This window comes from Dreissena polymorpha, chromosome 4 (assembly GCF_020536995.1).
Source record: "Dreissena polymorpha isolate Duluth1 chromosome 4, UMN_Dpol_1.0, whole genome shotgun sequence".
In the NCBI taxonomy this organism is placed as follows: domain Eukaryota; kingdom Metazoa; phylum Mollusca; class Bivalvia; order Myida; family Dreissenidae; genus Dreissena; species Dreissena polymorpha.
Window position 1 is genome coordinate 2,444,845 of NC_068358.1, and position 15,107 is coordinate 2,459,951.

At 34.5% G+C, this 15,107-nt stretch overlaps 1 protein-coding gene across 1 annotated transcript; it reads right to left on the bottom strand.

Annotated features, from left to right (window-relative positions):
* Window positions 1-1,911: 1,911 nt before the first annotated feature.
* LOC127879801 (uncharacterized) lies at window positions 1,912-11,760 on the bottom strand. The gene is made up of 5 exons (XM_052426852.1): window positions 11,669-11,760; window positions 9,261-9,636; window positions 9,019-9,087; window positions 7,205-7,316; window positions 1,912-6,882 (listed from the first exon to the last, which is right to left on the bottom strand). The coding sequence occupies exons 2-5, from the start codon at window positions 9,633-9,635 to the stop codon at window positions 3,923-3,925; spliced, it is 3,516 nt and encodes a 1,171-aa protein (XP_052282812.1). The 5' UTR covers window position 9,636; window positions 11,669-11,760; the 3' UTR covers window positions 1,912-3,922.
* Window positions 11,761-15,107: the final 3,347 nt, after the last annotated feature.

Below are 15,107 nucleotides of genomic sequence, written 5' to 3' on the forward strand. Positions count from 1 at the left end.
CATACCTGAAAGCGATCTTCATAATTACTTTGTTAATGGCTATATAAATGGATATGATGGTAAATCATGCTTCTTTATATTGCATTGCACAACAGTTTGATGTGTGCTGCGTGGATGCAGTAGCGTGTATCCCCGTACTTATCTTCGATGTTGTTATATTTTCAGCCTTCAGAGGCTGGTAGCGGTATTGTGTTTTTATTATTTTTTGTTTTTAATGAAAATTCAATACTGCTCCAGCAGCTGGAGTTTCACTTCTTTATATTGCATTGCACAACAGTTTGATGTGTGCTGCGTGGATGCAGTAGCGTGTATCCCCGTACTTATCTTCGATGTTGTTATATTTTCAGCCTTCAGAGGCTGGTAGCGGTATTGTGTTTTTATTATTTTTAGTTTTTAATGAAAATTCAATACTGCTCCAGCAGCTGGAGTTTCACTTCTTTATATTGCATTGCACAACAGTTTGATGTGTGCTGCGTGGATGCAGTAGCGTGTATCCCCGTACTTATCTTCGATGTTGTTATATTTTCAGCCTTCAGAGGCTGGTAGCGGTATTGTGTTTTTATTATTTTTTGTTTTTAATGAAAATTCAATACTGCTCCAGCAGCTGGAGTTTCACTTCTTTATATTGCATTGCACAACAGTTTGATGTGTGCTGCGTGGATGCAGTAGCGTGTATCCCCGTACTTATCTTCGATGTTGTTATATTTTCAGCCTTCAGAGGCTGGTAGCGGTATTGTGTTTTTATTATTTTTTGTTTTTAATGAAAATTCAATACTGCTCCAGCAGCTGGAGTTTCACTTCTTTATATTGCATTGCACAACAGTTTGATGTGTGCTGCGTGGATGCAGTAGCGTGTATCCCCGTACTTATCTTCGATGTTGTTATATTTTCAGCCTTCAGAGGCTGGTAGCGGTATTGTGTTTTTATTATTTTTTGTTTTTAATGAAAATTCAATACTGCTCCAGCAGCTGGAGTTTCACTTCTTTATATTGCATTGCACAACAGTTTGATGTGTGCTGCGTGGATGCAGTAGCGTGTATCCCCGTACTTATCTTCGATGTTGTTATATTTTCAGCCTTCAGAGGCTGGTAGCGGTATTGTGTTTGCTTATCTTATGTTATATTTTCAGCCTTCAGAGGCTGGTAGCGGTATTGTGTTTTTATTATTTTTGTTTTTAATGAAAATTCAATACTGCTCCAGCAGCTGGAGTTTCACTTCTTTATATTGATGAATCATAGGCAAAATGCTAACCCTAGCATTATTTAGATCTTGTCGAATTAACTCCACGTAAATTAATTTTAATGTATCTATATAAAAAAGCTCTAACTGCTAAACATGTTCGCTATGTAACAAGTGCAAAAGGGAAACAATTTGATTTTTTTAATGTAAATTATGGAATAGAGTAATACCCCGTGTTTATCGCGAAAAGTCAATGCATTTAGCCAGTCATATTTCACAATGATTATCCGAAATGAAACGTAACAGTAATCTCAACGTGAAAGTTGATTTGAATTGTGCTGTTAATTTGTAAATACGTTTTCGTGTCTTTTAAGATGTTTTGAATTTTATAGGTTATACGAGTTCGTCAATTTCTTGGAATTGTATAAGCAATGCATTTGAGCATAATATAACATTCTGATTTATAATATAATAATAATAATGAACGCAAATCAATATAACCGGAGGGACAATAGAAAATCACCGTCAACGCAATGTTTAAGTCAATAAATAAGCACATTCTTTTCAATGAAGTAGAAGTAAACGAGAAAATTAACTTGGATCTCGAAGTAAAGCAACCAAACCTACCATTTTTCAACAGTTAAATACAGTCGCTGCTGGTTAAAACGCTGACAATATAGATACATGTATTACAATAATCCATTTCAATGCAATAAGACCATATGAGTCGCTAAAAATTACAAGTTTTACTTTTTTCATACCAAAATTACAGGCGTTACTTTCGACAGAACAAGTTTAGTAATGAAATGTTTTTAGCGTAAATTGACACAATTACATACTAAAAATATCTGTTTACATGGCCAATAAGTCAAAGCGCAAACATGAACAAAAAGGACAATTGCCATAATTATCGTATCGGAGCGCGTATATCGTTAAAACAGAAATCTGGTCTTTTGACAGCCATGCTTAATAAAATCCAGCCAATGCACTTTCATGTTTTGAACGAAAGCACTCAAAGAACAGTTTGGCAATTTATTAGCATATCTATAAGTTTGTGATTAGTTTGAAAACTGACCACTAATTTATTACAATTTACGTTTAATGTAACTTAATGACCCGGACGGCCATGTTTTCTTTGTGATATTTTTTAAGATGAAAATGAAAGATTCTATGGAATATTATTTTGAAATTAAACCATGCAGTTTTTACGGAAATAGTTGAATATAGTAAAATAGCGACACAATGACTCGTCACTAGGTTATTTTGAAAATAATACCAATTAACTTTTTTTAACAAGTTTACATACTTATCCGCTTAGCATAATTTCAGTAGGTTGTTTTTGTGAAGCTGACTGAATATAATATTACGCTAATGGTCTTAGAAAATATTCTATATTTCGGAACTGCAAACGTACACCAAAAGATTTCAATGTATGTGAACTTATTATTAAATACATTGATAAAATATTAAAATATACAATATTTTTTTTAATGCTACACAGATATATACAATATATACGTATTTTTAGTTATTTTAAGTTATTTACAGAATTAAAAAAATATTTATGTTATAAATTTACTATTTTGTTAGGCCTTTAAAAGCGCGGTGTTCTTAAAAAAAGAAATTTTGGACAAGTCGATATCTGTTGTTTACAGGTCTGCAGAGAAGATTATACACGTATACATCGGTATTGAATTCTATAGTAATTTTATCATAATTCTTGATAATATAAATAATAATTGAAACCACACCATTGCGCAAATTCATGATAGTTTAAATGCATACATTACAACACGCTAAAGAGGTATATGCAAACTCAACAAAATAATAAGCAAATCAAATATATAACATCTCACTCCTTCCGACCCAGTGGATTGTTTTAAGTCATTTACTTCATAAGTCCCTATTAATCATGGGGCATGGAAAGTTATGCTCGAACTGGAAGGATATGAACAAACATTTATAAGACACTTCATTATGTTACACACCAAATGTTTAAGCATCCTATCCTTGCGGTTTGAAAGATACTTTATTTTTTAATTGTCAAACTATTTTAAGCTATGGTTAACTTCATATGAAGTGGGACGGAAAGATAAAAATAAACCTTTAAAATGGGGTATACAAAGGATCTTTCGTGTAAATATTCTTTAAAATCAACAGGGCGGTTTAGAAGATGTCGTTTGAATAAAAAGTGTATGCAATACCCGTGGCAGAATATGCGTTCTAATAAGATGGTCCTGTACATTGCACAAATGAGTTTAAAAAACATTGCCTTCGATGATAAAGTCGCGTTAATTCGTTATAAATAAGAAGAACATTTCAAATTGCAATATAATGATTGAAATGTATGTGAAATTGTATCGATGGGGGCGCTTTATACGACATGATCTACCCTGCTTAAAGCTAACTATACCTACATTTACACCTACACATACACCTAAAGTTAGGTTTATATATAACACACAAAAACGGCAATAAAGATGCGCGATTCGACAACAAAATATAATAACGGTTTTGTATTTAGCTCATAAATAATCAGGCATAAATTTTAATTTCAAGTCAATATTTTCGAATAATACTAAATCTGTATTCATTGTATCGAATATTATGCAAAAACAAAACGTAAAATACATTTTAATATATATAGAATATTTGTAAATGTGAGTTCATGCCGTCGATATGATCACCGTAATCGTCACAGCCCCGATATTGACCACTCCAACTGTGTAGACTTACATCATAGTCATCGGCTGCATAAGCAGTAGCCATCATCACCATAAAAAGCAATGGCACCAGCAGCGGACCCATCAGAGTTTACAGCAGCATTAAGAATAGCAACCATAATATTGGCATATTCAAAATCACCACAAGTACCATCGTTTTCAGCAGAATTCCCATTCTCATGTTCGCCTTCTTTTAACACAAGAAAGATACCTAACAAATATGTAGCATCTTTAATTGTCAAGTGTGTGGGTTCATCTATGCTAATACCTGCACAGTTTGTTTGTTTGCGAATACATTCAAAATATGTAGGATCAACCATTCTTATTAAAAATTCGATCGCTCTTCGATTGCAGTGAGCATTTCGTCTCCTTTTGCTAAATAGTTTTACCCTTCGGAGTATATGGTACAATGTGTCGCCTCGTTTTGTAATAAGCCTGTGGTCTGCTTTGTATTTAATCAGCAACAGTTTTGCAATTTTTACATCGGCCTTTTCACATGCGACGTGCAAAGGTGTTCGGCCATAATTATCTCTGGCGTTCACATCCACGTAGGCTGCCAAAATGTCTAAAATTGTGGCGTTTCTTTTAAAAACAGCAGCGTGCAAAGGTGTATAGCCTTGTTTTTGTGGAATTGATTTATCCGCATACGTTAATAACATTTTGATCATTTTATTGCATCCGTTCATAATGGCAAAAAATAACGCTGTTCGGCCGAAGAAATCTCTTAGGTTTGGATCAGCTCTTTCACGGATAAGCATCTCCATCAATTTTGTATCTTCTTTCCAAACTGCAATATGAAATAACGACATCCCTTTAATGAATGATTTTTTACCGTAAGACTTGATTCTCAATTGATCTTGTTTTCTATCATGCTTGAGTAATTCTTCTACCGTTGGTGTGTGGCCTCTAATTGCAGCTAAGAATATTGGATAATGTCCTCGGTAGTCTTTTACATAGACGTCCGCACCTTTTGCAAGAAGTATTGTCACTAAAGCCAGAGCACCTACATCTGCAGCTATATGCAAAGCTGTCCTCTTGAACTTGCATTCTTTTATTTCAAGTGGAGCATTATGTGTCAGTAGTTCTTTTACAATCTCAGATTGTTCATAAATGACTGCCTTGTGCAAGGCAGTCAACTGTTTGTCATTTTGAACTGATGGATCAGCTCCATATTCCAACAAACATTTTACAGCATCAAAAAGTCCTTTTTTGCTGGCTACAATGATAGGATAATTGCCATTTATAGCATGCCCTTTGTCATTTATATCAAAGCCTGTATGCTGAAGTATTGCTTTCAAACAAGACAGATCTGGCCGGTGCATAGCTACATGAATCGTATCCCCCGTTACCTTAGCATCCTTTGATAAAAGCAATTCTACAATTTCGAGGTCGCCTAAATGCGCTGCAATTAACAAGGGGTCAATGTCTTCGTTGTAAAATAAGTTGTTTTCAACCAATGCTTTCGCCAGGACATTGATTTTACTATACAGCGCATATCCAGGGACACACATCGTCATCTCATTCATTCGAATGCCGTAATCTAAGAAGTGTTTTATCATTTTCATAACAGGCTCTCGAAATATTTCTTGCTCCAGGTTATCTCCCTTTATAACGTGTAGAAATTTTTTGACAAACTGCTCATTCAAAAAAACTGGGTGCTTGAGAATTCCAAAATCCAGGTTATGGATCGGTATTAATGCGTAACGGTGGTCAACTTGTTCAAGAATTTCTTGAGAAATTTCCGATGTAGTTAAATCACTTTCATTAACTGCATTGCAGTTTTTACGTAAGACCAGTTCTGTTACCTTTTTACACAAATGGAGATAATTGTCTTTACCGACAGCTACACAAATTTCATCTGTTTCTTCTGTGTCTAGACGGATTCTACTCATTAGAAAATCTCGTGGGCACAATTCAATGGTTTCATACATTTTGTGGTTAGGCTGTCCCAGTACAACACCAACCATGTCTCTTATGACATTATGCCTAAATTTATATTCTCCGGAGTGTTCTATATATATTAGAAAGTCTCTCTCGTGACTTCTTAAAGATGAACGTATGTTCTCCATGAATTTGTGGTTGACATCAATACCAAATAGATTTGCTACACATCGTATGTGCTCTGAAGCATTCGCAGGATTTCGTACGTCATCTGATTTTAAGTGTCCTTTCTGATCTGCCCAAACGATGACAAGAGCTAAAAACTTTTGGAACATGTCTTCGTCGTTCGCATTGTACAGCTGTTCAATACAAGCTTTGAAATGGGCTTCTGGTTTTTCAAAAAATTGTGCTCCTAATTTCATAATGTTTCCATCATGAACAAACAAATTAGCACACTGAGGGAAGCCAAAAACATAATTTTCAGTTTTGACAGCGTCCAAATTAATGTTTCCCATCGATTGTACTACGCAATCATCAATATCAATATTGTTCAGCAGTATCAAATTTTCTGCATTGGTTTGTTGAACACGCGAAATTAAAATTTCTTTTTTCTCTTCGTGGGATAGATCATTTGAGGCAAGATGTATGATATTCCCCTCTTTCGTCTTGAATATTGAAGTGTTATTAAGTGCATCAAGGGCCTCTTCCATAATATAATGCCGAGACGTTATAATTACATTCAATCGTTTCTGTCTAGCAGCTCGCTCTATTTCTGGCAGATACGCTTTCCAAGCTGAAACATAACTGTTGTCTAACGCACCAGCACCGAAAATATAATCTATTATTACAGTGTTGAACAGCTTCAGCGACCAGTCAACTTTTCGCCAATCGTGGGCGTTAGCCAATTTCAAGCAATTATCAGGTTTTGACCTGTTCAATGCTAGGTCCGCCGCCATCGTTGTCTTCCCTTCCCCTGGATGTCCAGTTAATATTGTCAGATGTCTGTCATTTAACATATTGTCTGCTAGATGCCAGGACTTAGTTTTGACGTAATATTGTTGATCACGTTGGTATTCTTTAAGGTCTTCTATCGTGATAGCTAAATGCAAAAGATATTAGGAGAGAAATATAGATCGCTATTACATACGAGCCAAGCGAGTTCGAGCCATCCGACAAAACTAAATATAAAAAATAGCAATAAAAAATCGGTGCTTCGAAGAGAGTTCGAGCCAACAGGAAATTCGAGCTAAGCCAGTTCTAGCCATCGGGTTTTGACTGTACTACATCAGCTAAACACCAACAAATGACTGATATACAAATACAATTAATATATATTAATATTATTATGTAACATTTAATACATATAATAGGATTGAACTAATTAAAACATGTAAATATTTTTTAACGTAAATTGTACAAACCTCGAAGGCTTTTCATTTCAGGTGTTACTATTTCCAAAGTTTTTGTCTTAATGTCAATTATTGTATTCTGTATATCGTTCATACCGCAACTGGTTCCGAGTTCGACCATAGCCTGCAATGCGAAAATGAAAACAGTGTCCATTCAATTTAATATTTCAATACCTAATGAGTAGCGCCTCACAACATATGAATCCTCAGACTCTTTTTTTTCAATATTGCTTCTTTGTTGTTATTTGTATGTCAGTCGTATGTTTTTAATTACGAGTATCAGTTACTATTCCCAATATGTAACAGCAAAAACAATCCTTACGGAATCTTTCTGAGATGGACGACGGTGATTTATAATTGTTATTTCCACTTGTATGCTTTGTTATAAAATCTGGCTAAAATTGATATTAAGAAAAGCCTATGACCGGTTTAACACACCGTTACTTCTCTTTCTCACTCTGAAAGCACCGATGCAGCTTTTATTTTTATACCATATAATTATGGTGAATTATTGCATTAATTGCCCTTGACGTTATAGAAAATAATACGAGTCCAAATTAAAATATAAACAAAATGAAACTTGACATACACAACCAGAAGAGAACGTAACACGGGATACATTTTTTTGAAAAAAAGGAAAAAAGTACAAAAATGAATCTGAGCATATAAGCACAAAACAAAGCACACAAATAAGTATTTCAGACATACACATGAATAAAACTATGGTCACCACCATGGACATGTTGAGGCAAAGGTTATTGGGCAAAGACTTTTAAACAATAAGAAATTAATGTGTTGCCCAACGGAATACCTTTTTCGAGCGTTGTTGTTTATTTGCAACGATACGCGGGTAATGTTTATTTACACGTCTATGTTTTGTGGAAAAGATTCGGCAATCGTTAAAACCGATGTAAATGACCAAGCACGGCACATAGCAAAAATACGCGGTAAACACACAAACATTTGCAATATTGGGGTCACCGCCATGGAATGGTCAATGCAACGCTTAGGGTTTAAAGAACAATACATGGTAACGTGCACTAACATCTGAATATTTTTCCAGACTTTTGCACTTTCGTTTTTTTTTAACTTTTCCAATATTCCACATTGGAATATGTATGTTGGTCATATCAGTTTATAATTGAACAAACGATGTGGCTTGGCGCCCATAAAACCGTTTTTAAATACCTGCTTATCAAACAATAACGTTTGTCAAAGCCGCCTTAATGTTTCTGCTGTTCCGTGTTGTACTAAGAAGTTTTATTGACATGCGTCTTTTATCTCCGTGTTATGCTACATTCTTTTTTTCGAAATGTTGTCCGTTTTGATTAATTACGGACCCCTTGATGCAAAATTGTTCTTTTGCTTTTGGTGTTTTTATTTATACAATTATGTTCATGTTATCTAACGTTTAGTCGTGAGTTTGATACATAAATATATGCATATTTCGATTCAACACAAAACAAGCAAATTCGTTGAATTGATATTCCCCGCCAATATGCTTCTGGACACAAAAGTGTTATATTTGACACTCAAAAAAGCATTTTTTCAAGATACAAAGGGCCATAACTGCGTTATTAACAGATGGTGTACAATGCCATTTGGCGTGCATCATCACCTTATCCATATATATATACTCATACCAAGTTTCAATGATATCCGCCAAAGCAATTCCAAGATATGGCTCCGGACGGACGGACGGAAAGACGGACGGACGGACAGACGGACAACGCCAAAACAATATCCCTCCGCCTATGGCGGGGATAATAAATTTATGCTATCATCATCCTCAATCATAGGTTATCAAACAATAATGTGTACGTTACCCTCTCTAGGATATCCCAGTCGTTTTGAAATTCCTGCTGTTCTAAGCTAGCAACCGCTTGGTGCTGAATCTAGAATAGATATACGTTAACACAAGACAAAACTTACAAATGTTAATAAGCTAGACAAAACACAATTTAAATGAATCCGACATGTTAAGTAATATTCATAATATTAAAATTCATGCATACTTTACTTCCAACTAAAAAAAATAACAAATGTTTTACTCTTTAAGAGCACTAACTTTGTTTCTTAAGTTCCTTATTCGCTGAATGTTCTCCTGGTCCGAGTTGCCTGTTATTTTACTGTTATCTTTTTCAGCCCAAACCTTGAGTTTGGGATACCAATAGCAGACGTTTTGAAGGAGACACAGCAACAATGTCGTATCAAAACGGTCGGATTGTGGATTTGGGTTTAATAATTTGTATTGTTCATTGGTTATTATATGATCTCTATGTAGCTTATCAAGTTTGCTCTTTGCAAACTTGAGTGTTGTAGCTAAATCAAGAGGTTTTATTTTAGAGTCAAACTTGGCTCGCAGAACCTTCTGCGCTTCCATAAGAAGCAAATGGAGGCGTATGTAATACGCCTCATTTTGAGTACCGTCGACAGACGCCATTCTGAAATAATATAGAATTGGTAAGTTGAAATTACACGTATTTAAGTTGAAATTACATGTATTGATATAACGTACTGTTTTAACGGTTCGCCTTATGAAATCAATCAAACAATAATTTGAATGTAGCAATAGCATCAGCACTCGGTAAGATTATTACCGTTTAATTATTTTCAATTAAAATAAATATTTAAAGATTGTGACATTTTGTGACTTTTAATTGTAGAGTTATTTGTTTCGTTTATTGATATGTCATCGAATCGTGTATCAATTAAATTAAATCTATAGGAGTAATCGCAATGGGTTATTTACGTTACGTCACGTGGTCAAACTATAAAAGAATTGTGCATTCGCACCGTTTCATATATACAAGGACAGAAAATTGCTGTTATGCGATGATAGATAATTTCGTAAACGGATCATTTGTTTTGATGAAGAATTGTTTAAAACATAATAATTATTTAAATAACATTTTGACAATAGGTAGTGTTTTTTTAATGTCCGTGCATGACCAACTTTTGAACAACAATTACGGAAGAAATTAATATGATATGCATCGATTGTTCATTCAGTAATTGGTTAATTCATTTACAAAAGCGTAATAGAATTGCACTCATTCTAATAATTATCCCGCTTATTATGGATGCAATTTACTTTTAGTGAGTTTATGTGACCTTTTTAAGTCTCAAAACCGCTCATTTGATCGTGAATAGTAATGAAAAATTAATAAGAAATTTATGTAGATGAAGAAGTCTCAAGAAGTCTTAGGCTATAAATATGTCAGGTTATATACAACTAATCGCAGTGATTACCTCCAATAACGATTAAAATCACTCAAATCTCTTTAGGTATACCACGGCGCAACTAAAATGGATAATGCCGGAATCATTTGCATTCATGTATTAAATGATAACGTGTTGCTATTGAAATCTGCATTGTGTCTTGATGTACCACAATCTGCTGGCAACCCAACATTTGTGTTCAGCTCCAAAATAAGTTACAGTAGGAACGCGCTTGGCTGTCAATCAGATTTTAGTATTGAACTCCATGCACAGTGTTCGATATTGTTTGTTACTGATAATAAAATGAAAGTGGATTGCAGATGTACATAATCCTTTATCTAAACATCTTCCCCGTAGAAGAACACCACTAATGCCATCAACCAAAGCAACAACAAGGAAAACATCACCCCTTCTTACTTTGCAGTATCATGATCAACAACAAAAACAGAACGATACAACCATCACCGCCAGTATTTTCATCAGTTTCGTCATCATGATAGAATCGTCGTAATCATCTTAACCGTCATCATATTATCATAAGTTAGTGATTGTATTCACCATTTTCATGATATAATACAGAATACAAACATCGTTATGGGATACTTCATCTCATTTTTCAAAGCAATAATTCAGTATACACAAATGAGTATTTCTTATATTTACTTACCAAATCGAATGGGCACTGATCGATGATTGCAATAGTGATGGGGTGGTGATCAGAAAAAAATGCTGTTGATTATGCTGATATTAATTTTGACGGGCCTGATGAAGACGGTGAAAAGTGAATCTGAAGATTGTGAATTTAATGATTTACATAGTAATAAGATAATCAATATTTTGATGACGATAATGATGCCGCAGTATGACACCGACGGTCAAAATGATGACGATGATTATGATAATGATGATGAAACTGTGAAATGAATTCTTAATGAACACAACAAAGAGCGTTTCATTTCAATAAATTGTTGAACCACTTCAACGCACTTTGGCGATGACGAAAAAAACGAAGTTCAGCTATTTTTGTGTTGAACACCAAAGTTGAGAGTAAAACAATGCGCGTAATACGTGGGTGCCCATCTTTTAACACAATAGCGAAACACTTGAATGTTTTTAGCGCTTTGATTATCATTCGTTAGTCAACAGCATCAAACTTATGTCAATGGCAACACTAACAGTGTAAGTTAGTAACAGAGGGATAACTGTACATATATATCCACTATGAAACGATATGATATTGACTGTTTAACATACCTGAGCGTAGAGGACGGTTCGTTTGTGTTATCTAAAATACATTCTTAACACCTGGATGTACGGAAATTGATATACGCTAGTTTCGATTTCCTTTGGTTTTCAACCTGCATTCAAGGGAAATAATCGAAATAGCCGTTTTCAGAAAATGAGGCCAGATAAAGCGTGGAACAAAACTTTGTCCCGACGCGTAATATCAGATGCATAACTGTCCCTTATTAATTAAACTTTTATAAAACTTATTTTATTTTAGTATTAATTAAATAGATTATAGGAACTTATTAATAACTTATGCCTACTGCAATTTATGCTATTTTTTGTTTTTAGTGTGAGCGTTTACAGGGTTACATGCAGTCAATTTGATATATAGCACACATTGTTCAGTGAATGCTGCCTAAGATTTGTAAAATAGAATGCAAATGGTTGTTTTTGGTATTAATTTGAAGGTATATTTGTAAGCAATAAGAAAAAAAAAGCCATTTTTGTGCTCTACTTTTTTCTGTTGATGGTTCCCGGCTTTGAAAGTAGGTCATACTATTTGAGTAAAAATGGTCGCCTCCACATGTGTCAAAACTGGTGTGCCTATTCTAAGGTAAATATTTTGAGTTACAACACATAGAATTTGATGGCATGCATTTTTTTCAAAAGATTATGCATTTATCTTTCCAATGATGTATGATGATATAGTGTTGAAACGCTTGGTCATGGTAAAAATTGATGTGGAACATCAACTATTTTATATGTAATATAGAAGGAAATTAATTGCGCATGCGTAACCTTAGAGCACATTTTGCAAATCAGTATGTGCTAAGAAGCCTTAGCTACGCTATGGAAAGACAACCACTGCCTGTTGCAGCAGACGCCAAATGCTATGAGCGTCTGCTAGGAAAGATAACCACCACATTTGCCTGTTTATAGTTCACCACGGGTACACTGCTATATGGGTGTATATGACTGATAGTGTTTAACAGCTTGTACGACGAGATTGGCCAGTCTAGTGTTTATCATTGAAATATGTACATATTGGCTGCTTTCATGGAAAACGGGGCTTAATGCATGTCAAATAAGATTAGCCTGTGCATACTGATTAGCCTGTGCAATGCGCACAAGCTAATCAAGGACGACATTTCTGATTTCATAATGTTTTTCGTTTAAAGAGAGTCTCTGGTACTGGGATGACAATTTATGCATATGCATGAAGCCCTAGCTGTTTCCCAAAATGAAGCTTAATTTATATTTTGTATTGATGATTTAAAAAAAATAAACCATCTGAACGTGTGCTTTAAAACACACTCTTTATAAATTTGAATGGGCTGTGTTCATTTAAAACTTGCAATACAAACTGAGTTGCCTCTAAACTTATACAACAGCGAACACCAAGAGTGCCTTCAGCGCTTTGATTATATATACTAAGTGATCTACGTCTATAGTGGAGACATGAATGTTCTGAATTTTCGTGTTTTTTTTAATAATTCTGAGTTACATGGGAACCGTTTATAAAGTACGTCACACTCCAGATAGGGAGAGGAGTGGAGTTATGTGTGCCAGTTTTTGACAGGGGGGGGGGGGACAGGCCATGTGTGACGTCGCACAATTTTATGAATCATTTTTATTTGAATTATGTTTATGTCAAAATAGCATGAAATGCTTATGTCTTGAATATGTTGTTCACGATTCCTCTCGCTATGAGCACTAGCAAGTATGCTGTTGCGAAGACTTGTTTTATGTATAGCCTTGCTTTATTCATGCCGGAAGTTGTACTATTATTATTTCCGCCGCATAATTATGTCACTGAGCGAGAAATTCGGCATTTAATTTAGTTATTATTATAATGCAAACATTTTCGTGGGATTAGTGTGTAATACTTTTATTATTTCATGATCGTGAACTTATAAATGTATACATAACGCCATTCTTTAAAATATATATGTGTGACGTACTTAAGGGTTGGGGTTCGGAAATGTGCGACAGTTTGTAACAGGGGGAAGCTGGGGGGGGGGGGGGATTAAATGGTAAAAAATAGCGTGACGTACTTTATTGGCGGCCCCATATGAGATTTGGCTCGTTACATGTACCTGAATCATAAGTAGCACGCCCTCTGAATGATTCGTTATCTTGATAGTGGAATTCATTTTCAAAAGACATAAGTTTATGTAAGTGTCTTATTTCTTTTGATGAGAATTTGCAAAGGGTAATTACAACGCACTAGTATGGTGATATATCTCATTATTGTTAGTAAGATGGCTTTCATGTGGCAATTGGCCAACCTGATGTCATCCGTTAGTACTAGTTGACGTTTTTTTCATCCTTGATATAGTTTTGTATGAACAGTGACGTTACTTTATTGCTTTCTCTGCTAGTGCTTATAATGCTCCTTAATTAGTATCGTTTTGGCTTAAACATGTGGTTCTGATCTTCAAAGGTGATGAAAGCGGTCAATTTATTAAAAACTAAATCTCAATTTTCTTGATTCATTTATGAATTTTCACCAACAAAATATCCCTTGCACAGAAAAATTTAACAAATAGTAATATAACGCCATAAATATCCAATAAGCACTTAATGTTCCTGTATTCCTCACTTAATCTTAAAGTCTTCTTTCATGATATGAAGTTGCATTTGAATGCCTTTATTGCGGTCAAATGTTCTTTTTTATTTATGGCTTTCGTTTCTATTTTTGTTTCATTTTTTTACTGTAAACCATTGTGAAGCATGTTGCACTGATTTCTATTAAAGGGATCTTTTCACGGTTTGGTAAATTGACAAAATTGAAAAAAGTTGTTTCAGATTCGCAAATTTTCGTTTTAGTTATGATAATTGTGATGAAACAGTATTACTGAACATTTACCATAGTCCAATATAGCCATTATATGTATCTTTTGAAGTTTTGAAAACCTAAAAATTATAAAGCGTTGCAACGCGAAACGATTGAATAATTTGGAGAGTTCTGTTGTTGTCGTTTACATTTACGAAACTACGAAGATTGCTTATATAAGGTATAAAATACATGAACTATGTATACTCGGCGGAATAGTCGAGACGGTTAATGCGTGTTTACTTCAGACTAACTCCAGGACTCCGGGGGTCACTGATTCGAGCCCTGCTACCGGCTACTTTTTTTTCCTTTTTTTATTTTATTTTTGATTTTTTACTGGAGCTTTTAAGATGCAATGTTTACATTTATCAATATAAAGCATTTAATGACAAACTTCAAAATATGCCAAAATCTGTGAAAAGGCCCCTTTAAATTATCGTGTTCTTATTATCATTTTTATACATACAAAACTTAATAAGAAATCCAGATCCGAGCATAGTATCACGAGCATATTTAAGTCAATGGTCTGAACCAATTTTGAGTTGTTTCTCATTTTAGATGAGATTATCATGATCAACTTGGTGTTCACCTATGCTGTTTTAGTTATGGGTTTAACGCTACTCTATC

What these genes read in the sequence shown, in the direction of transcription:
- LOC127879801 (XM_052426852.1), bottom strand. Translation starts at nt 9,635, where the DNA reads ATGGCGTCTGTCGACGGTACTCAAAATGAGGCGTATTACATACGCCTC. An exon ending in ACTGGGATATCCTAGAGAGG is followed by an intron (nt 7,317 to 9,018) that starts GTAACGTACACA and finishes TTCGCATTGCAG; the next exon opens with GCTATGGTCGAACTCGGAAC. An exon ending in TGAAATGAAAAGCCTTCGAG is followed by an intron (nt 6,883 to 7,204) that starts GTTTGTACAATT and finishes TTTTGCATTTAG; the next exon opens with CTATCACGATAGAAGACCTT.